At 38.0% G+C, this 23,691-nt stretch overlaps 1 protein-coding gene across 4 annotated transcripts; it reads left to right on the top strand.

Moving 5' to 3' along the window:
* Nucleotides 1-1,155: 1,155 nt before the first annotated feature.
* Nucleotides 1,156-21,499, top strand: LOC127427180 (pantothenate kinase 3-like). 4 transcript variants are annotated; one of them, XM_051674630.1, is made up of 8 exons: nt 1,156-2,676; nt 5,204-5,556; nt 6,750-7,003; nt 12,087-12,263; nt 12,362-12,485; nt 13,086-13,211; nt 15,048-15,146; nt 20,514-21,499. In XM_051674630.1, the coding sequence occupies exons 1-7, from the start codon at nt 2,406-2,408 to the stop codon at nt 15,105-15,107; spliced, it is 1,365 nt and encodes a 454-aa protein (XP_051530590.1). In that variant the 5' UTR covers nt 1,156-2,405; the 3' UTR covers nt 15,108-15,146; nt 20,514-21,499. The 4 variants fall into 4 exon arrangements, with proteins under 4 accessions (XP_051530590.1, XP_051530593.1, XP_051530591.1 ...); XM_051674631.1 differs by lacking the exons at nt 1,156-2,676; nt 5,204-5,556; nt 20,514-21,499 and adding an exon at nt 11,635-11,674 and having other exon boundaries at nt 6,903-7,003; nt 12,092-12,263; nt 15,048-16,620; XM_051674632.1 differs by lacking the exons at nt 1,156-2,676; nt 5,204-5,556; nt 20,514-21,499 and adding an exon at nt 11,635-11,674 and having other exon boundaries at nt 6,958-7,003; nt 15,048-16,620.
* The last annotated feature ends 2,192 nt before the right edge of the window (nt 21,500-23,691 follow it).

The raw sequence follows: 23,691 nt of genomic DNA, 5'->3' as shown, positions 1-23,691 counted from the left end.
CCTTTTCTAAATAAGACAACATTCCAGTTGAACTATTTAAATCAAGGCCGTAACCATGTCTTCAACATTGGGGGGGAACAAACCATTTTGAGGGTGGGGGGTCACGGTGTTGAGGTCACAAATATAATGGTCCTCTTTGGTCCTTTAATATAATAAAGGCGCTGAATGCAATAAATTTCTATATAAAGGCCCAACATTTTATAATTTTTGGTTTTAAAAGATACATGTATTTTTAAAGTTCATGCAGTAGAAGACAAGCACTCAAGTCAAGTCATTTTTATTTGTATAGCACCTTTCACAAAACAAATTGTTTCAAAGCAGCTTTACAGAAAATCATGCATTAACAGAAGATAAAACTGTAATATCTATAATGTCTTAGAGTCATCATTGTGTAGTTTGATAAAATACGATTGTGAATTGTGTTTAAAAATAATTAAATAATAATTGTATTTAGAAACCCAGTGAGCAAGCCGAAGGTGACTGTGGCAAGGAACACAAAACTCCATAAGATGTTTGTTAATGGAGAAAAATAACCTTGGGAGAAACCAGACTCACTGTGGGGCCAGTTCCCCTCTAACTAACATCATGAATATAATGCCAATATTACTTATGTATAGTGCAAGTCATGGTTTAAAATTATTAAACTAAGTCAGTGTTAAGGGTCAGTGTTTAAACAAAAATTTTGTAAGAACTGTAAGATTAATGACTAATGTCGTTGAAGTTCATCCTGGATTAACTGCAGAAGTTCACATAGATGCATTATCCTTTGTTAGTTGGCTGATGAAGGGTTTTGTTGGCAATTAAATGATAGTCTATGTATTCCATTTCAAGAGTGTAGTCCATCATTAGGCCGAGGTGATGCAGGCAGAGATCAGTTAGGTGCATCGCAGTTCAACCTGGCTGGTAATTTCGGTGAGGTCTATCGTAAGGCCAAGGTTCAGGCAAAGGCATATGAAGTATCCCATGTCTTATGGTTGGAGTTGGCATCAGTTCATCCTCTGAAGTCCATCGTAATAAACTAAAGTGTTGTTTGGCTGGCACCGACTGCATATTAGTCATCATTACTCAGAGACACATAGCAGTGGAGTCCAACACGAAGCAGGAATGGAGCTGGATCCAGCCGGTTCTGGTGACCTCAGGATAGGAGTCCCGAGGTTAAGACTGGGATACAAATAGAATAATATTAGCATAGATGCCATTCAATTTATTGCAAAGTTATAGATCATGATCAGTGTTTCTGGTTTCTGGTTCCGGCAGACCTAACTAAAGCAGCATAATTGTGAATTGAAGGATAAATTATGTGTATGCCTGGCTAAATAGATGAGTCTTTAGTCTAGACTTAAACTCAGTGAGTGTGTCTGCGTTTCCATAATTTAGGAGCCAAATATGAAAAGGATCAACCTCCTTTTGTGGATTTTGATATTCTAGGAACTATTAACAGGCCGGAGTTTAGACATTTATTCATTTGGCAGACGCTTTTATCCAAAGCGACTTACAAAAGAGACTTACTCTTAGGAGATACTGTACAAAATTCAGAATTAAAGACAAAGAAATTATTTCGAAAATCTTAAATTGATTTTAAATGATTACCTAATAATATTTATATCAGATTATTGGGAGGGACTTGTCCCCCTCAAAGTATATTATGGTTACGGCCCTGATTTAAATGCTTACAGAATTATTACATTCATTTGTTCATTCTGTTAAAACATTGAAAGCTGTGTATTGTGGTGTTGTAGCCTATTGCTGTGCTATCTTCATGCAATTTTGTGTATGGATTTTTTATCTTACCCGTGACCTGGATGATCTGATTATTTCACATCAGCAATGAATACATTTCTATCTCTTTCCATGTTTTATTACGCTTGTTTGTTAATCCAGGTACATGTATAACCATGCCATAAAGAACTCCTAGGAACAAATGGTAGGCTATACAAGTCTCCAGACCAGGGACATTTAAACAAGATTATCTTGGCAGATGGTGTAACATTAATTAAGGCAACTTAATTAAGCTTCTTAATGTAAAGCAACCGCTCTGTGAGATTTACAGACCTGTAGGATGCAGTAATAGGAAGAAGTGCTGTATTGAAGCAGGCGGCTCTGAAACATGACGTTTCAGCAAAGTGAGCGGAGGCATTTTCCTTAGTGACGTCGCATTATACCGGCTGTTTGATTCGAAAACAGCCACAGAGCGTGTAAAGAAGAAATGACCGACAGTGACCTCGGATAAGATGTTGAAGACCTACTCAATGTCTTCATCTCGTCACAACCCATCAGCATTGATGTAGAATTAAGTAAAACGACGATTGTAAATTTTATTAGCGCCTTCGAGACGTCGAGAGGAAAACGGAGTCCTTACGCACCATTCTGTCTTCCGTGCGCTCACATTTAGTACTGCGTAAATAATGGAAAATGTTGAAACATCCGATGAAAACGGAACGTTGCATTATACTAACGGTTTAGTAAACGGATTTCGCAGTCCACCGTCCGGTAACGGGGACTGTATTTCTGGAGGTGGTCTGGGTGTTACTGACAGCGGTTGTAACAGTAGCGGTGGCCATAATGGTATTGAAAATTTCCACCATCTTCATCAGGATCATGTACACAACAATGGTTCCCCTGCGAAGCGCTGCAGACTCAGAAGACGCGTGGATTCGGGAAAGAAGAACAGACCGCGTAAGTCGAGCCTTCATCGTTTAATTCATGTCTTTAATTGTAACTTTAAAGAACAATTACATTTAACACACTATTGCGTGAAATTGTTTGACGTGTTGTTTATTTAAAAGAACCATAATTTAGGCAGATAATAGATTCCAGTGCATAAAGCTTTTTCTTTTTCTGTAAGAGTCGTTAATGGGGGGGAGGAGGACAGGGACACTGAAGAACAACCTTAGCCGGATATATAAAAATTGACTCATTCGACATCGTAAATTTAAGGTTATCCCGCTTTACGTTAAAATGTCCATTGTAATTTTATGACTGTTTTGCATAAATGTTTATTGCGAGTCAAGAAACTTTTTTTTTTTTTTCTTATTCTTTTTCGCATTGTCGTTTTTCATATTTCTACCAAGAACGCGACATTTTTAGTGTCACGTACCGGAAGTAGCGACCTCCTCCCCCCCCCTTTTTCGTTTTATTTAACCACTCCACTCAATTTTAAAACTTTACAAAAAATAAGTATGCCTCTTTGGGAAAGAAGACGGTCAAACCCATCAAGTCTATGCTCACGTTTCAAAATTGCCTGTATTAAGAGGTTTATTTGTTTTGAAAGACGGGGCTATTTGGTGTCGTGAAATCAATGTGCTGTTTGTTGTGCGGATTTCATTGGCTAGATCTGACTTAGGAGGTGTGGCCAAAGCACGCCAGATATGATGGACAAGCGTGCTCAACCAATGAGCGGGATGAAGCACACAAAGGGGTGGGAAAATTGCTCATTATGAACGAACACACTGTACAGTTCTTGTTGAATCAACATAAAATGAACATAAACATTCAACACCACCCAAGTGACATAAACACATGTATTCTTCTGACGGCGACACACACTACACTTTTTATTAGATCGTTGCTTGACTCAGTTTCACTTCCTTCCTGTCTTACCTGAAAGTATGAAGCTAATTGTGAAAAAGTCAGGTAACCTCTTATGTAATCATTTTAAGTAATAAAGGCAGTACAGGATAGTAAACAATTAATTTTAAGATGTACACATATTTGTGATTCAGGTTTTTATTGAGTTTTCTGTGTTATTGTTAATTGCTCTACAAGTGTTGCTTTTATCCACCTTCCTAAGCAAGTATTTGCAGTAACAGTAATTGCACATTTTAGTGTGTCCCTTGTATTTCTAACCGGAATGTAAAACAGTTAAGAAAGTTACAGGTTGATGGTCAATATTGTTTTTAGCAATTAATTTTTTCTTTATATATATACAAATTATTTATATTGCATTGCTTTAATACTTGTCGAGTTTCTTTATTTAGATCTAAAACAGACCTAAACTGGTGTAACTTTACGTTTTGTCCATTAACTGCTTTACTGTCACTCTGTTCTTGGTGGCTGTGGAGTACTTTGCTCTCTGAGCCTCATGGCAAGGAGTACAGACACCTTTCACCTACATGCACCACTACTAGCTACATTATCATCACTGGTCGAAGCACATGTTTTTTTTTTTTAATCCCCTTTTCTCCCCAATTTGGAATGCCCAATTCCCACTACTTAGTAGGTCTTCGTGGTGGCGCGGTTACTCACCTCAGTCCAGGTGGTGGAGGACAAGTCTCAGTTGCCTCCGCTTCTGAGACCAACAATCCGTGCATCTTATCACGTGGCTCGTTGTGCATGACACCGCGGAGACTCACAGCATGTGGAGGCTCATGCTACTCTCCGCGATCCATGCACAACTTACCACGCGCCCCATTGAGAGCGAGAACCACTATTCGCGACCACAAGGAGGTTACCCCATATGACCCCCATATCCCCTCCCTAGCAACCGGGCCAATTTGGTTGCTTAGGAGACCTGGCTGGAGTCACTCAGCACACCCTGGATTCGAACTCGCGACTCCAGGGGTGGTAGTCAGCGTCAATACTCGCTGAGGTACCCATGCCCCCAAGCACAGGCTCTCTTATCTAATCAATAGCCTAAGAAACTGCTTTCTCTCATACACTGCAAAGCTATTCCCTGATCTAAGATTTCTATGAGAAAAACACTTACTGAAGTTATATGATTAAGGTTAGACAAAAAGCATATATTTTTATTTAGAGGTATTTTTGCGAGACATTTTGTGTGCAATTGATGTTTCACTTTTATTTGGAAGATCAGCTGTTTCTCTGAATCTCCATGCATTCTCTTCAAATCCACTGTTACCATAGCAGCAAAATGCCTCACAAGATGCTGTGAAAAGACCAAAATGCTCTGACATTTTCTCCTCTACCACAGCAATCATAGTCATTTGTAATCAGAGTCACAAGTATTCATTAATATATTTATTACCCTCAATATCAGGTGATGGCTTGTAAAAATGTAAAAAAAAAAAAAAGAAAGAAAAAAAGTCACTTAGGTATTGCATTTATAAAGATTGCAATACCACCTGCATTATTTAGTTTAGTTTTGTAAAGGGTTATGTCACTCACACTCATTGATACAGTAAAGAAAGACAGGTTATGAAAGAACAGAACCAATTGCTGTTTCTATAATGTATGTGTTTTGCAGCCTTTCCGTGGTTTGGGATGGATATCGGAGGAACCCTGGTTAAGCTGGTTTATTTTGAACCCAAGGACATCACAGCTGAAGAAGAACAGGAGGAAGTCGAGAGCCTGAAGAGCATTCGCCGCTACCTGACCTCCAACGTGGCCTATGGCAACACAGGTATCCGTGATGTGCACCTGGAGTTGAAAAATCTCACCATGTGCGACCGCAAAGGCAACCTGCACTTTATCCGCTTCCCCACTCAAGACATGCACCGCTTCATTCAAATGGGCCGAGACAAGAATTTCTCCAGCCTGCACACCACACTGTGTGCCACCGGTGGAGGCGCATACAAGTTTGAGGATGATTTCAGAACGGTATGTGGTCAACTGAGGAATGGCAACATAATAATTAGGTTTTCCTTATTAGGCCTGGAATTGTCATTGAAATAAATAAGATCTTTAGAAGTCCTGGAAAATTCCAAAATTAATATACAGTATTGTATTTAGCTGTAATGTAAAATATTTCTTTGGCTAGATATTGCTCTTGTTTAGAGCTTATCTAGAGTAAAAATGGCTAGCAAGCTGTAGTGATGTCTAATTTTTTAGCAAATCTTCTTTTCAATGATTTGGTTGAAATGGTTAACAAATGGTCTAAACAAATCGGTTTGAATCAAAATTATTTAAAATAAATCTCTATCCAGTAATCAAAAATGACTGTAAAGGCCATGGAAATTCATTGGTCAAAAGTTGTAGGAAACCCTGAATATTGGGATTTACAATTTAAAGGTGGAGTGTGTAATTTCTGCGCTACTAGTGGCACCAAACAGAATTACAAAAATAAAGTATGTTTTCAAACAACCTTTGCCAAAACCCCTCAGACTCATCACGCCCTTTTGCACTCTCTGATTTCCTATGAACAAATAGGCCCTTCTAAATAAAAGATGATCAAAATTTAACGTCGTAATAAACAAGACCACTATAACATAAACACACCGGACAGAAAGCGTTGCAGAGGAATCGGCTTGTCCGATATCATGGCCAGTGTTACGGTTCAACTGGGTTTCATGTTAAAGGTGGATTAAACAATTCCTGAGAAAGACTGTTGATATTTGAACTCAACAGACTAACAAACACACCCCTCCCTTCTGTGCTCCTTCAGAAGCTTCGTCCCTAAATGCATGCACACCCATTGGCAATGCTGTGTGATCGCAACAGTGTTGTGTGGATCAGTCCGATCCACTTTGTTTATTTTCCCATTTACAGAGCCAGGGCTGTGTATAATCACTGGACTTTTTTTCAGCGCACACAAAGAACGGACAGCTAGTGGACCGTGAAGAGATATTCGCTGAATTTGACAAAGTCTATTGGATTAAAATTACACACTCCACCTTTAACAGATTAAATGTTGTTTCATGAAAATACTTGTCGATCTGTGGCATGCTAGTGTTTTGCTGACATAACGATTCGCTATCTTACTTTCACTTATCTAATGCCCGTTATCAGGACAATGTTTGATATGACTCTCCGGTCTCTCACAGTTCTGATTGTGTATTTACTTCCTCTCCCAGGTGGCTGGTCTGGAGCTGCAGAAGCTGGATGAATTGGACTGTCTTATTCAAGGTCTGCTGTACGTTGACTCAGTCGGGTTCAATGGCCACCCTAATTGTTATTTTTTCCAAAACCCCTCTGACCCTGAAAACTGTGTCAAGAGCCCATGTAGCCTGGAGAACCCCTTCCCCATGTTGCTGGTAAACATTGGTTCGGGGGTTAGCATCCTGGCCGTCTATTCCAAGGACGATTACAAGCGGGTCACGGGCACCAGGTAAATGCCCTCTTCCTCTTTTGATTGTAGCTAAACGAGCAGAAGTACCCCAGTTAACTTTATTCCAGAGTTCCCAAACTACCAGCCTATGAGCCAAATTCAACCTGTGAAATTCTTTCATGTGACCCGGCCCCTCAAGTGTTAAGGTACAGTTGTGCTCAAAAGTTTGCATACCCTGGCAGAAATTGTGAAATTTTGCAAAAAAATGCCAATAATACTGCCTTTTATTTAAGGATAATGATCATATGAAGCCATTTATTATCACATAGTTGTTTGGCTCCTTTTTAAATCATAACGATAACAGAAATCACCCGAATGGCCCTGATCAAAAGTTTACATACCCTTGAATGTTTGGCCTTGTTACAGACACATAAGGTGACACACAGGTTTAAATGGCAATTAAAGGTTAATTTCCCACACCTGTGGCTTTTTAAATTGCAATTAGTGTCTGTGTATAAATAGTCAATGAGTTTGTTAGCTCTCACGTGGATGCACTGAGCAGGCTAGATACTGAGCCATGGGGAGCAGAAAAGAACTGTCAAAAGACCTGCGTAACAAGGTAATGGAACTTTATAAAGATGGAAAAGGATATAAAAAGATATCCAAAGCCTTGAAAATGCCAGTCAGTACTGTTCAATCACTTATTAAGAAGTGGAAAATTCGGGGATCTCTTGATACCAAGCCAAGGTCAGGTAGACCAAGAAAGATTTCAGCCACAACTGCCAGAAGAATTGTTCGGGATACAAAGAAAAACCCACAGGTAACCTCAGGAGAAATACGGTGTGGTTGTTTCAAGGAGCACAATACGACGATACTTGAACAAAAATGAGCTGCATGGTCGAGTTGCCAGAAAGAAGCCTTTACTGTGCCAAAGCCACAAAAAAGCACGGTTACAATATGCCCGACAACATAATTTGGAGTGACGAGACCAAAATAGAGCTTTATGGTCACAACCATAAGCACTATGTATGGAGAGGGGTCAACAAGGCCTATAGTGAAAAGAATACCTTCCCCACTGTGAAGCATGGTGGTGGCTCACTGATGTTTTGGGGGTGTGTGAGCTCTAAAGGCACGGGGAATCTTGTGAAAATTGATGGCAAGATGAATGCAGCATGTTATCAGAAAATATTGTAGGGCTTTACTGGTTGTTTAGATCAGTGTTACTATCAGAAATAATTAATAATTATTTCTTTAGTTATTAATTAATATTTAAATTAATTAATTGAATCTAACTCATTAAAACCTCATATGGGGCTCCAGTAAATGTAGTGTGCTATGTTTAGGAGCAAGTTTGGTTATTAGCAATAATTAATAATTATCAAAGATAATTATTAATTATTAAAATCAATAGAACATTGATGAGAATCAATGTTAGCTTTTTTAATCCTTTAAATCAACAATTATCAAAGATAATCGTTAATTGTTAACATCGATGAAACATTAATTAAAATTAACACTAGCTTATTGATCATTCAAATTCAACAATCATCAAAGATAATTATCAATTATCAAAAATCAACAGAATATTAATAAGGATTAACATTGACGGGGCACCACCCTGGAATCAGGGATTAATAACCAGATAGTAAAACAGTCTCAATATTAGATTGTTTTCTTAGGAAAATCGACATCCGAAGAATATCGATTTTCGGGAAAAAACAATGAATGAAGGCTTGAATCCGAGCACTGACATCCCGTCAGCATGACACAGGCGTATGCAAAACAAACCAAAACACTTCTCTTTGTAATATAAACAAAGTTTATTTATGCAGTAATATCAATTAATAATTAATACAATGCAGTCAATAAACTTCCGATTTACAACTACAAACTAAACAGTGATATGATTAGATATGGAAATAAAAATAATCCTATAACACATAAGGTGTGTGTGTGTGTGTAAGGAGGGATGCGCACAAAATGGCGGACGTGACTCTCGTGGAGAGTATGTCACGCGAGACTTCCGGCCAGGGAATATGACCGCGAATGGGGGCGGTGAGAAACTAGTCAATGGCATCTACCAGTTACCGCATGTATCCGCTTGTACGATAGCTTAGGGACAAAGCTGGGCTTTAGCATTAAGCTATCTAGGAGCCAAAAATGTGTGCCAGAATGTTTGTGAGGGGTCGCGTGCATGTGCGTGTGAGTAGAGAGAGAAGTGACGGCCCTAAAGCCGATTTCGCGATCGTGGGAGAGAAAGCAGCTGTTAGTTCATCGCTCAGAGACGCGGTGGATGGCTCGTAAACAGTCCCGTGTTCTTTGACTCTTTAATGGATGAACTAAGTTTACCTGTCTCACCCGCGATGGCGAAATTGCACAACAGTCCAATTTGGTTGGACCACAATACAGCAAAACAAATTCGTAATAATTAATACCCTGAGTATTAATAATGAGCGGACATGGCGGTCTGTAAACTGTACAAGCAAAAACCTTGAAACACAAGAATAACACACTATAATATTCTATCTCTGCCCAGACGTAAACCTCTTACTTGAATCGCATGAGGACACAGGTAGAATGTGTTTTCCTCCGTCCTTTAACTCTGACCCGGTTCCTTGAGGCTCGGGTGATGACAGGAGGCCATTTCCTCGCTCTGTCAGCGGGCGGTACGGCTGTTGATTCTCGGCGGGCTGGCGGAGAACACGGAAATGTCGACTTGATTGAAGATGGAAGAGAAATCTTTAATCTCTTCACAACTGTAGGCAAACGGATGAAAATGCGGATTGCTCAGCGGTCTCCTTCGGATCCGTTAGAGTGTTTGGTTGAACACAGAGTCATCTCAACTCGTCCAGCGAGATGGAGATTGTATGACCACAGTTTCAAGTCGGACGTTACTTCCTTGTGCCACGAGGTTGCACATGAGAGCAGCGATGAGCTGCGTCTACACATTGCAAACAAAGTTGCTGGAAGCAAATCCCGAAAGCATTTCAGAGGTATTTCAACTCCTGATGATGTCATGTTTGAGGGACGTTCTGTTGTGTGCCTCATCCAATATGAGTTGAGAGTTCGATCCTTTAGTGACAAGGCTTCATGGGATTTGTAGTCTGTTTTGGACTCCCTTTGTTTGATTTTGGCGCGATTTTTATCAGTAAGATTTAAGACTTGGTGTGTGGGGGCTGAGTTAGGTTTTATGACTGTGTAAGGCCTGCCTTTGTCTTCTATCTGAATACATGAGGCCCAACAATATTGGCAGACAATTTGCATTCTTCTGCACAAAAGCTGCGCATGGGACGCTCTTGGACTTTCCAGCATGACAATGACCCTAAGCACAAGGCCAAGTTGACCCTCCAGTGGTTACAGCAGATAAAGGTGAAGGTTCTGGAGTGGCCATCACAGCCTCCTGGCCTTAATATCATCGAGCCACTCTGGGGATTCAGAGCAATGCGGTTCATGCAAGATGACCAAAGACTTTGCATGACCTGGAGGCATTTTACCGAGACGAATGGGCAGCTATACCACCTGCAAGAATTTGGGGCCTCATAGACAACTATTACAAAAGACTGCATGCTGTCATTGATGCTAAAGGGGGCAATACACAGTATTAAGAACTAAGGGTATGCAGACTTTTGAACAGGGGTCATTTTATTTTTTTCTTTGTTGCCATGTTTTGTTTTATGATTGTGCCATTCTGTTATAACCTACAGTTGAATATGAATCCCATAAGAAATAAAAGAAATGTGTTATGCCTGCTCACTCGTGTTTTCTTTAAAAATGGTACATATATTACCAATTCTCCAAGGGTATGCAAACTTTTGAGCACAACTGTATATCTTTAAATCTGGCCTGCAAATCACTTGTGACTTTCTGCATTGTTGTTTGGCCTTTAATGCTATGCTGTAGTTTCCTTAAAGGATTGTTCAAGAGTTTGGCTTATTACAAGCCTAAAACACGAATGTAAATGCGCAATTATAGCCCATTTGACAGCAAACAAGCTTGTGTGCTCACATCCATCAAAAAAGTTTGGGGACATGTGTGCACTAAATTGTAGGCTAACTGTATAACAGTGCCAATAACTTGTAATATAAGTAGTTTTTAAATTCATAGTTGCAAAAACACTTTAAGGGATAGTTCACCCAAAAAGGAAAATTCACTCATCACTTACTCACCCTCATGCCATCCCAGATGTTTATGACTTTCTTTCTACTGCAGAACACAAATTTTGATTTTTAGAAGAATATTTCAGCTCTGTTGGTCCATGCAATGCAAATGAATGGGTGCCAAAATTTGACGCTCCAAAAAGTGCATAAAGGCATCAGCTTTATCTTTAGAAGTAATATGATTGGTGTGGATGAGAAACATCCTAGAAATTCTTCTCCCTGCCCAGTAGGGGGTGATATGCACGAAGAATGTGAATCACCAAAAACACAAGAAGAAGAAAGTGAAAATTAGTGGAAATTGACTGAGCAGGAAGGAGAATTTAAAGTACAAAAGGACATGAATATTGATCTGTTTCTCACTCACACCTATCATATCGCTTCAGAAGACATTGATTTAACCACTGGAGTCTTATGGATTACTTTAATGCTGACTTATGTGATTTTTGGAGCTTCAAAATTTTAGCAGCCGTTCACTTGCGTTGTATGGACCAAAATAGTGGAGAAATTCTTCTAAAAATCTTCATTTGTGTTTAGCAGATGGAAGAAAGTCATTCACATCTGGGATGGCATAAGGGTGAGTAAATGATGAGAGAATTTTCATTTTTGGGTGAACTAACCCTTTAAATCTTTTGTAAACGTTCAACTGACCCGATAACTGGGAAGAAAAATGGTAACTCTGTTTAAGTGATTCTTTCATACATAATGGTAAACATTTATTCATTTAACTGACACTTTTATCCAAAGCTACTGACAAATGAGGAACATAAGTAATTTGTCATACAAAGCCCATCAATATCTGCAGTATTTCACTGCATGACCGGGTCTAAGGGGTGAAGATCCCCAGTTCTTCCTTGTGTCGCAACCCCACCCCCCCACCCCGGTCCGATGAAAAGACAAACACTTACCCACCGTACAGATCAAAATGCCTTTAAATACTGTTCTTTAAATACAGTGAACATTGATTTGTTCCATCGGTTGTTCTTCAGTCTAGGAGGTGGTACGTTTCTAGGCCTGTGCTGCTTGCTGACTGGTTGTGAGACGTTTGAGGAGGCCTTAGAGATGGCAGCTAAAGGGGACAGCACAAACGTGGACAAACTAGTGAAGGACATTTATGGTGGCGATTATGAACGCTTCGGCCTCCAGGGCTCTGCTGTTGCATCCAGGTACAGACAGATTTGCTAGCATTAGTGTGTAAAAATTATAAGGTTTGTGATAGAGAAAACCATTTCAAGATATTTTTCCTTTATTTTGAATCCTTTAGTTTTTGTCATATGATGTGCAAGGAGAAACGTGACAGTATAAGTAAAGAGGACCTGGCCAGGGCCACTCTTGTTACCATCACAAACAACATTGGCTCCATCGCGCGCATGTGCGCAGTGAATGAGGTTTGACAATTCTTGCATAACTCTGAACAAAAAAGCTCATTTATCACAAGCTGTAGTTTTTTATCTGTATTTCTAGCCACATTACTAGCTTAAAATTAAATTGAATCTTGCACACATTTTATTTGGTGCCTACGACTCTTGAACAAACAATATCGAGACCATCCAGTCCATGGTGACAATGATGGGGATGAACTCTTTGTGCTCTGAGCTTCTTTACAGTGTTGCCTTGTGGCATGGAGATCAAGCAGCATTGTACAGGGCTATCACAGCACACTGAAAAGCTGCAATGTGGACTCTTGCACAGAATTTGATTAATACGCTTGTTTAACATGGCATGTTTTCTTATTATAAAAACTTGCTGTGATGGTCATATGTTCAGTCTGAGAAAAGTGAGGGGTTTTCCTGCACTTTGTTCATTTTGTCATTGACCAAGGTTCCCAAATTTTATATAAATGATTATTAAAGCAAACTTTTTTAAAAAAAAGCAAAAGATGCTATGGTGATTTGAAAAATTGATCAATCATAATGTATTTCACAAATTTGAAATACAACAATATTACTGTTTATTTTGACTGTTTGCTTTTATTTAATTACTTTCAGAAAATTGACAGAGTGGTTTTTGTTGGGAATTTCCTTCGAATCAACACAGTATCAACTAAGCTACTAGCGTATGCCATGGACTTTTGGTCTGACGGACAACTGAAAGCCCTTTTCTTAGAACATGAAGTAAGTCTATTTTCTTCTTTTACAGTTTCATGTTTCTGATCAATGCTAGAACCTCTTGCACTTATGTTTGTCCATCTAAGAGTTTTCAGTTCAACAGCATATTCTCATATAACTGAGGCCTATTAATCAGCAAGTATCAGTTAATAAAAGTACCCACTTTGCTGATTAACAGAAGCATCAGCTCCCCCTTGTGTCAGTTCCAAAATCTATTGCAGACTTGTCAATAGATAATGTGGATTTTCTGTTTTCAAATATTGTCAATTTTGAGGAAATATTGAAGAAGAAAGAAATGTCCATGAGCACATCTGGTACTCAAACAATTAAAATAAGAAGTTGAAAAACAAATAGTGGAAACAAAAATCAACATCTAGGCACTCTTGTGGGGTTTTAAGTTAAAAAGCCTTTATTGTAATATGCGTAGAGCACTATGGGAAGACTATTAAGTCACTTCCTGTGTCGTTCATTTTGTGACACCATGATGAAGGCCTGTTTGGGCCAATACGCATTGGTGCTTTTATAATATGTAGCCCTCACAATAAAGGCTTTTTAACTTAAAACCCCACAAGAGTGGCTAGATGTGGATTTTTGTTTCCTATATTTGAGGAAATATTGTTTGAAATTTAATCATATGCAAAGTCCATCTCATATGCTGTCTGTATATCTGTAGATTGCAGATAATGGGGAAAAATCAGTGCAAGATAATTAAATGCAAGTAACCATTAAACTGTGTATAATTTTAATAGCATAATAATTTCTCATCAACTCATCAACTTTTATGGAGTAGAAAATGTTTCTTATAAACTCTGTTGACATTAAAAGAATACTTCACCCAAAAATGAAAATTCTCTCATAATTGACTCACCCTTAAGCCATCCCAGATGTGTATGACTTTCTTTCTTCTGCTGAACACAAATTAGGATTTTTTGAAAAATATCTCAGCTCAGGTCCATTCAATGCAAGTGAATGGTGGCCAGAACGTTTAAGCTCTTAAAAGCACATAAAGGCAGCATAAAAGTAACCCATGACCTACTCCAGTGGGTAAATCCATATCTTCTGAAGTCACATGATGCATGAAGAATGCGAATCGCCAAAAACAAGAAGAATGTGGAAGTGAAAGTTGAGATTTATTATAAAAAAAGGACTTCAATATTGATCTTTATTTAATATTTACAATATTGAAATATTGTATTTTCTCACCCACACATATCATATTGCTTCAGAAGACATGGATTTAACCACTGGAGCATTGTATTGTATTGGACTACATTGAATGGACCTGCAGAGCTGAGATATTCTTCAAAAAATATTTGTTTGTGTTCTGCAGAAGAAAGAAAGTCATACACATCTGAGATGGCGGGGGGGGGGGTGAGTAAATGATAAGAGAATTTTCGTGTTTGGGTGAACTATCCCTTTAAAGGCTGTGCGAAACCAGCTGAGAACCACTGCTCTAGCTATCAGTATTGTTCTTTGAAAAACCCATATTGATTGACCATTAGTCCTCTACAAATGCCATCTTACCAGAACTGTGGTTATCTTTAATAACCCAACAACATGTAAGGGTCATGTAAACGCCTTAAACCTTGTTCTTTTATCTGGGAAAGTTCATAAACTGTTTAAGCAAAAATGATCTGCACACATACCGGTATATTTTTATCCATTACCCCATTTAAACACCTTTACATCCAATCCAAAGAAAAACACTATAATTTCAAATGTTGTGTAAATGTCATATTTTCTTGCGTTGTCTTGTTTTTAGAATGAGCAGACTGCTAGTAATTATCAGGTATCATATTATATTATTGTGCATGTAATTGCTGCAATTCTGCTCTACTGCAGGGTTATTTTGGAGCTGTTGGTGCCTTCCTAGAGCTACTAAAGATGACAGAAGACTTCTAAGACGCAGAAGACATCCCAACCTTCAAACCAGAAGCTGCTGTAAGATTTCAGGAAAGCCACATCCCCTAATAAGGAAAAGCCATTTATAATGTGACCAAGTTTTCATTTCCCATCAAATCATTGACACCCTCACCCTTCCAGCGCTGGCCTATTTCCATGCTCCTGACAAGAGCAGGTGACCAAGAGGAGGTGCCACAGTAACAGAGCACTGTTTTCAGTGTCTGATGAGCCGCACCTCACGCTAACTGTGCCTCGCACCGCTGCTGTAAATACAGCATAGCTTCTCCTTTGCCAAGACCTGTGTACTGATGATTTATGATACTAATTATAATGTCCTATAGTGTCCTTCCTCCACTCCATTTTTGATAGCTTTATGCAAATAATCTTAATATATGAAAAGGGTCTGGTGGTGAGTTTCATGTCTATTGCGGTACAGTCTGCTGTATAAAAATGAAAATGCATGTATGTATTGCTACAACCTTCCCCTCCTAAACAATTTATTTTGGCCTTTTTAAGGTTTTGGAGCTGCAAATTTTGTCATTAAATTTATATAAAAAAATGACCAAGTAGAATGAGCAGTCTGTAAAAGTCATTTATCAAGGACTTTGCTTGTTTTGTTCTAGTCACAGACAAGTGTTCATTATGTCTGTGTTACAGGAAAAGCAAAGTTGTATTATTTTTATTTATTTATTTATTATCCCCTTTTCTCCCAATTTGGAATGCCCAGTTCCCACTACTTAGTAGGTCCTCATGGTGGTGCGGTTAATCACCTCAATCCGGGTGGCAGAGTACAAGTCTCAGCTGCCTCCACTTCTGAGACTGCCAATCCACACATCTTATCACGTGGCTTGTTGTGCATGACACCACAGAGACTCCCAGCATGTGGAGGCGCATGCTACTCTCCACGATCCACGCACAACTTACCACGCGCCCCATTGAGAATGAGAACCACTAATCACGACCCTAATCACTCAGCACACCCTGGATTCGAACTTGCGACTCCAGGGGTGGTAGTCAGCGTCAATATTCACTGAGCTACCCAGGCCCCCCTGCAAAGTTGTATTATTAAGCATAACATAGTTTTGTACTCTCAGGTGTGAGTCTGAATTCATGATTCTATAATAAGACATTTTTTTCAAATGCCAACTGAAATTTAAGGTGAAGTGTGTAATTTATGTGCCACTAGCATCACCTGAACACTCCCCTCCTCTGCTGTTGGTCAAACAAACAAGTGTTTGCATAGTGCAACAGAGCTACGGTGTTTACACTTTTCGGGGGAAACAACCTATGAGTGGCTTACTCGTCTCAGCGCAATAAGCTGGGTTAGGACGAAGTATTTTAAAGGGATAGTTCACCCAAAAATGTAAATGTTCTAATTGTTTACTCGCCCTCATGCCATCCAGATGTGAATGACTTTCTTTCTTCTGCAAACACAAATATTTCAGCTCTGCAGGTCCTCACAATGCAAGTGAATAGGTACCAAATTTGTAAAAGTCCTAAAAGCAAATTAAGGCAGCATAAATGTAATCCATAAAACTCCAGTGGTTAAATCTACATCTTCAGAAGCGATATGATATGTGGGTGAGAAACAGATCAATGTTTAAGTCCTTTTTTACTATCTCACCTTTAACCAGCCCTGACCAGTAGGTGTTGATATGCACGAAGAATGCAAATCACCAAAAACAAGAAAACTAAAATGTGGAAGTGAAAGTGGTGATTGATAGTAAAAAAAGGACTTAAATATTGATCTGTTTCTCACCCACATATCATATCGCTTCGGAAGATATGGATTTAATCGCTGGAGTTGTATGGATTTCTCTTATGCTGCCTTTATGTGCTTTTGGAGCTTAAATATTTTGGTACCCATTTACACTTAAAAATAAAGGTTCTTTATCAGCATGTATGATGAACATTTAACATCCATGGAAACATCCCATTGCACAAAAGTTTCTGTAGACTGGAAAAAGGTTCTTTAAAATGGTTCTTTTAAGAAACTTTCACTGAAAGGTTCTTTGGGGAACCAAAAATGGTTCTTCTATGGCATTGCTGTGAAACACCCTTTTAGGAACCCTTATTTATAAGAGTGTACTTGCATTGTATAGACTTACATAGCTGAGATATTCTTCTAAAAGTCTTAGCTTGTGTTTAGCAAAAAAAAGAAAGTCATACACATCCAGCCTGGTCTCATGAAATTTACGTGAACATTGCAACATGTTTGCAAATCTGAAATTACGTGCTTCATTACATGTTGGCTACAGTTTTCAAGTGAAATGTCCAGCGGTGGGTTCCGAAACCGAGCGAAATGAGGTTGTAATCAGATGAGGTTTTAATAAGTAAAACGTACCTCCATAACCTAAAACTTTACCTTAAACCTAACCAATAGTGTCCGAAAAGATAAATGAGAGTTTAACAAAACAGACATCCTTACCCTAAACCAACACCTAACCCTAACCGATAGTGTTTTAAAATGCAAATTCTAAATAAAAAAGAAAATGCATAAACTGAAGCAACCACGTCAGTTTGTGTCGCTTCTATGCCACTTTCACTTTCGTGCGTCTTTGACTGGTCTCGAACCGCAGTTGTCAAGACCATATTCCAATGCACTTTCAAGTGAGTTACCAAACAAGTTAATGGTGTGTATATGTAGGTGGGTCTGTAATACAAGTGTTAAAATGTTCAGTTTTTCAAATCATGCATTAAAGTAAAAGTGTTTTGATATCACAAAAAAGCGGGGGGTGAGTAAGAGTGAAAAATAAGTTTTTATAAAATCAATATCAACAATTGTACTCGTGATTTGTGTGACAATCATTAAACCACACAGTTGTTGTAGCGCCTCTAGTGTTCATATCACTAGGAAACTGCGGTGAAATGTAGAAAGCGGCACATACAAGTAAGTTTGCAAAAATGTATATAGAGTAACGTTCATTCTATGAGACCAGGTTGCATACATCTGGGATGGCATGAGGGTGAGTAAATGATGATAGAATTTTCATTTTTTGGTGAACTATTCCTTTAACATAGAATTACAAAAATTACTCACATTAGCTTTAAGTAGTTTCTCAGTTAGATAAATGTTGTTGTTTAGCTTACAGAATCTGAGAAATTACAGGTAGACCTATTTTATCTTTGTTGGGCCTTGTTTGATTAGTTGATTGTTGATGACAAGAGTAGCTGTAGTTTCTAATATATCTTTACCTCTTCTTGACTGGTCTGTCTAGGGGTGGGCGATATGATCAAAATCTTATATCACGATATCACTAGTTTTATATCACGATATAGTTAACGTTTAAAAAAATAAATAAAAATTGTGTCGTACGTGTTATGTAAATAGAATGAGGTGCACATTTCTTGCCATGTGGTGGCGGTTTTGCGTAACCGTGATACAGATGATAATCCAAAATATATACCGGTTGCCAAATTTCTACCAGTGTATCATGTCTACCGGTATATCGCCCACCCCTATGTCTGTCTAATGAACAGAGAACTTGTGCACCTGAGCTGACACTGATTGTGTTGGGACCAAATTGTCAGTGTTGACTGGAGAATATATATGTTCATCCTACACACTCACGACGAAATCGTAATTCATATGACTTTTCTAAATTTGGCTAATTCGTATAATATTGTATGACTGCACTCGTATGAATTCGTATGACTTTCACTACACCCAATGACGGCGCTTGACATCGTTTCAATCTAATACGCGACAGTTACTTGCTTCCTTCACACACATCAGCTTCCTATCATGTTTTCACACACTACTGATCGGGTTAGGTTTAGATAAGGTGTTTGAGTAAGGGCATAACATTAATAAGCATGTCCTTAATGCCTCGTGCGCGAAACTTGTGCTTACTTCTGCATTAGACATCCGGGAATTTGCACGCAATGAAATCATACAAATTTATACGAACAAACTTGTATGAAATCATATGAAATAGCCAACATCATAAAATGTGTACGAATTTTCATGAGACTGGGTTAGTTCATCAGATAGAGAATTCTTAAAGTTCACTACATAAGGCTCTTCTCTGTGATTTTTGGGTTTTACAATCCCTAATGCTGAGATTTATCTGATCTGAATGTGTTGCCAATTCCCCTTACCTTTTGTATATACACTGTAGTATGTATTTTATTTTTTACATTTAATTTAACATTTGCACAAACCATCATTTAATCATATTCAAGACATGCAATGATGTCTCAAGTGTCATGCGAGACTGATAACTAGTCTTTCAAATGCCTTCATCCTTCAAACATTTTCAGCTTATACATGGCATTGTCTAACTGAAAATATTTAGCCTTTTGTGACGTATAACATGAGAGATCTGCTTTATTCCTAAATGCATTTTTTAAACTTTATATTAATACTGGACAGCTAGGAGGATAAAATGTACCACGGTGACTAAGTTGAGACTGACTGAAGGCTCCATTTTGTTTGTTCAGAACTAGAACTATGCGAAACATGTATTTCTAAAGCTGAAATGAGGGATTCCAAAAAAGCTACTCCAGTCACTATAATCTGTCTAAATATGTAAGATCAAAAAACAAAAGTACTTCCAAGAAATAAATGTATTGCCTTTTTTCTCTCTCTCTTTCTCTCTCAGCAATTGCATATATCCACATTTGGCCCCAATACTATTAATTTAAAAGACATTAAATCCTTTATTTTAGGCTGTTCTTCAGTTTGCAGTTGTTTGCAAGCTTCATGCACTGCACTTAGTTTTTTTAGTGTTCTTTTTAGTTCATTGTGAATGCAAGCAAGACCAAAACTCTTACCAGACATAATATTTCCATGTAGAATACTATTAGGATGCGATTTTTATTGGAGGACTTGGTTATTTTGTATCAGAAGTATTAACATTAACACTGTAATGTGTGTACTGAAACTATAAAGTATTTATCAGCTGTAGCTTAACAACAGACATGTGCTGACATTTAAAGTGTGTTCTAGCTTCTCTTAAAGGGGTAGTTCATTCAAAAATTAAAACCTGTCATTATTCACTCCCCCTAATATTGTTCCAAACCTGTATGACTTCTGTGGAAAACAGGAATATTAGACATTAGGCAGAATTTTAGTCTCAGTCACCATTCACTTTAAATGTATGGAAAAAAGATGGAATGAAAGTGAATGGTGACATGAACATTCTGCCTAACATCTTCTTTTGTTATCCACAGAAAAGACATACAGGTGTGGAACAACATTAGGGTAAGTAAATAATAACAGAATTTTTAATTTATTAGGTAAACTGTCCCTTTAAAATCTGTAACAGCAAGTTACATGCACTGCATCTTTATGTCTTGATGCCACTTACAGTATACAAAATTTGTACTAAAAGCTGTTTGCCTCTCCCCTCCTCCGCTGTCTCTCTTTTGATTCATGCTTTACTTCCTCTGCTCAATCCTTAGAATTGCCTTATGCAGTAGGGTGCCGTTTTGACTTTGGGTGTCTGGATTATGCACAATGGCACCCCAACATCTCTATGAGCCTCAAAAGTAACTTCCAAGTGTTACGGAGTGCCTTTTACTGATGGAGACAAGGCTTTATCTCTGTATCCTCTTTGTTGTTGCAAATGTAACATCCAGATGTCACTGTATCCATTGATCCTAACCGTATATTGAGGAGTTGTTTCTTTTTCTGATTAGACATCCCACAGCAGACTGAATGCATGTGTTGGTACATTGTATTTTAACTGAGCCAATGCAAAGCATGTAAGCAACTGAAAAAGTGTGTCTTTTCCTTAGGCCCTTAGATGGTTCACTCCATCTAATGTAGACCAAATGCCTTTGCATCAGGTTCTGTTCATGTAAACCAGCGTTATGCCTAAATCGTATGTCAGCGCATGTTCATTCCTCATGCTAATTGTTAAACTTGTCTTTTTTTATCATGCAAACATTGTATTATATGTCTATCTCGAACTGTACATTTTACAGCTATTTTTAGGAAGCATGTTCTAAACTATAATTGCTTTTTCCAGAGCTAAATTGTTTGTTTATAAATCTGATAATTTTATGTGAAATCCCATGCTAATAATCGACATTAATGACCTCAGTCTTTTGACAAGTTTGTCTGTTATGTACATGATCTGACAGAGTATGTGTAATTCCATGAAGTCAGTTATTTTTGTTCCATTCTCAGTATTCAGACAAACTTACCTATGAATCACAAACAGTATCACCAAACAATTAAGGAAGTGCATTTCTTATATTGGTGTTGATCGCAGAGGTGCACCTGATTTATTTATGCCTTCTAAAAAGTTTGCTTTACTGGCTCTGAAATTCATGTCACAAAGATTTTTTTCATATCAGTTTTTAAGTTATATTCATGTGAAAAGCAAACTACATTTGTCAATAAACTGATTTGTAAATACCTAATAAATGTGTTAATGAAAACAGTTTAATGTTGGGTGTTTCTTCAACTTTGGCAGTCTTGGCACTGTGAAATTCTAGAAAGTATACATCTAAAAAAATAAAATATAAATATTTTTTTTATTATTTGTCTACTAACCATGTCCAACAGTTAATGTGCATGCCCAATAAAAATATTATGTTCACAAGTGATATTTAACTTTTATTTATTTTTTTTTTTCTTCCAAATATCACTTGTCTCATATTTTATCTCAAGCATGCTCTCATGCTCTGACACTAACTTTTGAAAAAAGAAAAAAAAAAAAAAACTTTATTTGGAGCAAAATCATTTTGTGTGGTGGACATGGCACCACAACTGTGGGACATTCTTAATTCGATTTGAATAATTGATAGAATTCATTTTCACACAATAAATATTGAAATAGTTTATTTCACTTTTTGTTTGGATTATTACAGTTTTAAACATGTTATTGTTTGTATTTTTATAATGGTTTTTCATAGTTTAATTTTGAAAGTCTGAAGGTAAGGCTAAAACAATAAATAATGATACATAAAAGGCATTTTAAATGTACCAAAAATAACTGATAATGCAATGGTAAAAAGTCAGTTTTAATGTGACCTTCATATAACAAAAAGGGAAAAGGGGCAAAATTATTAAGTGTGGTGAAAATGATGCCACAACTGTGGGACAGTCACCACTTTTAAAAAATTGAGAAATAATTTTCACACAATAAATATTTAAATGGTTTATGATTATTTCACTCTTTGTTTAGATTATCGTAATTTTAAACGTAATAATTTGTATTTTTACAATAGATTTTCATAGTTTATTATTGAAAGTCTGGGTCTGGGACAAGTTTAAAACAATACATTCTATACATAAAGAGCATTTTAAAAGTACAAAAAATAAATAAATGATTAAGGCCTTGAAAAAGTTTCTAATTCAGCTTAAATGTGACCTTCATACCGATCAGCCACAACCTTAAAACCACCCCCCTTGTGCCCGTTGAGGGATGGACTCCACAAGACCTCTGAAGGTGTCCTGTGGTATCTGGCACCAAGACGTTAGCAGCAGATCCTTTAAGTCCTGTAAGTTGCGAGGTGGGGCCTCCATGGATCGGACTTGTTGGTTCAGCACATCCCATAGATGCTCAATCGGATTGAGATCTGGGGAATTTGGAAGCCAAGTCAACACCTTGAACTCTATGTTATGTTCCTCAAAATATTCCTGAACAATTTTTGCAAATTGTTTTTCCCCGCCGGCCTGCCTTCTTCCCATGGTGCATCCTGTTGCCATCTCTTTCCCAGGTAAACTACGCACACGCGCTGGGCCGTCCACATGATCTAAAAGAAAATGTGATTCTGATGAATCAGGCCACCTTCTACCATTGCTCCATGGTCCAGTTCTGACATTCACGTGCCCATTGTTGGTGCTTTCGGCGGTGGGCAGGGGTCAGCATGGGCACTCTGACCGGCCCACGTCTACGCAGCCCCATACTCAGCAAGCTGCGATGCACTGTGTGTTCTGTCATGGCCAGCATTAAGTTTTTCAGCAATTTATGCTACAGTAGCTCTTCTGTAGAATCGGACCAGACTGGCTGCATTTCTCTTCTAGTGCTTTTAGATCTTAGTGCTGCATTCGACACGATATATCACAACATTCTCTTGAATAGGCTGGAGAATTATGTTGGCCTTTGTGGAGTTGCATTAGCATGGTTTAGGTCCTATTTAGCAGACCGCTACCACTTTTTCTATGTAAATGAGGAATTGTCAAACCAAACAAAAGTAAAGTACAGAGTGCCACAGGGATCAGTTTTAGGGCCTTTGCTTTTCTCCTTGTATATGCTTCCCCTGGGAGATATTATCAGGAATCGTGGAATAAGTTTCCACTGTAATGCTGATGATACCCAACTTAATATTTCTTCAAAACCTGATGAGATTTCACAATTCTCCAAATTAGCAGAGTTATCAATAAAATAAAAGATTGGATGGCCATAAATTTCCTTCTACTCAATTCTGACAAAACAGAGGTACTAATTATTGGACCAAAAACTTCTAAAAAATTAAGCCGCTAAAATATAATTTGACTCTCGATGGATGTACTGTTACATCATCATCAACAGCGAAGAACTTAGGTGTTATATTTGATACCAATCTGTCCTTTGAAAATCAAATTACCAATGTTTGAAGAACAGCATTCTTCCACCTAAGAAATATT

Source organism: Myxocyprinus asiaticus, chromosome 36 (genome assembly GCF_019703515.2).
Source record: "Myxocyprinus asiaticus isolate MX2 ecotype Aquarium Trade chromosome 36, UBuf_Myxa_2, whole genome shotgun sequence".
NCBI classification, from domain to species: domain Eukaryota; kingdom Metazoa; phylum Chordata; class Actinopteri; order Cypriniformes; family Catostomidae; genus Myxocyprinus; species Myxocyprinus asiaticus.
The sequence above is the reverse complement of the archived record's forward strand: the minus strand, read 5'-3'. Positions and strand labels throughout refer to the sequence as shown.

Coding starts and splice junctions, on each gene's coding strand:
- LOC127427180 (XM_051674630.1), top strand. CDS start 2,406: ATGGAAAATGTTGAAACATCCGATGAAAACGGAACGTTGCATTATACT. Junction 7,004..12,086: donor AAGCGGGTCACGGGCACCAG/GTAAATGCCCTC, acceptor GTTGTTCTTCAG/TCTAGGAGGTGGTACGTTTC. Junction 12,264..12,361: donor GGCTCTGCTGTTGCATCCAG/GTACAGACAGAT, acceptor TGAATCCTTTAG/TTTTTGTCATATGATGTGCA.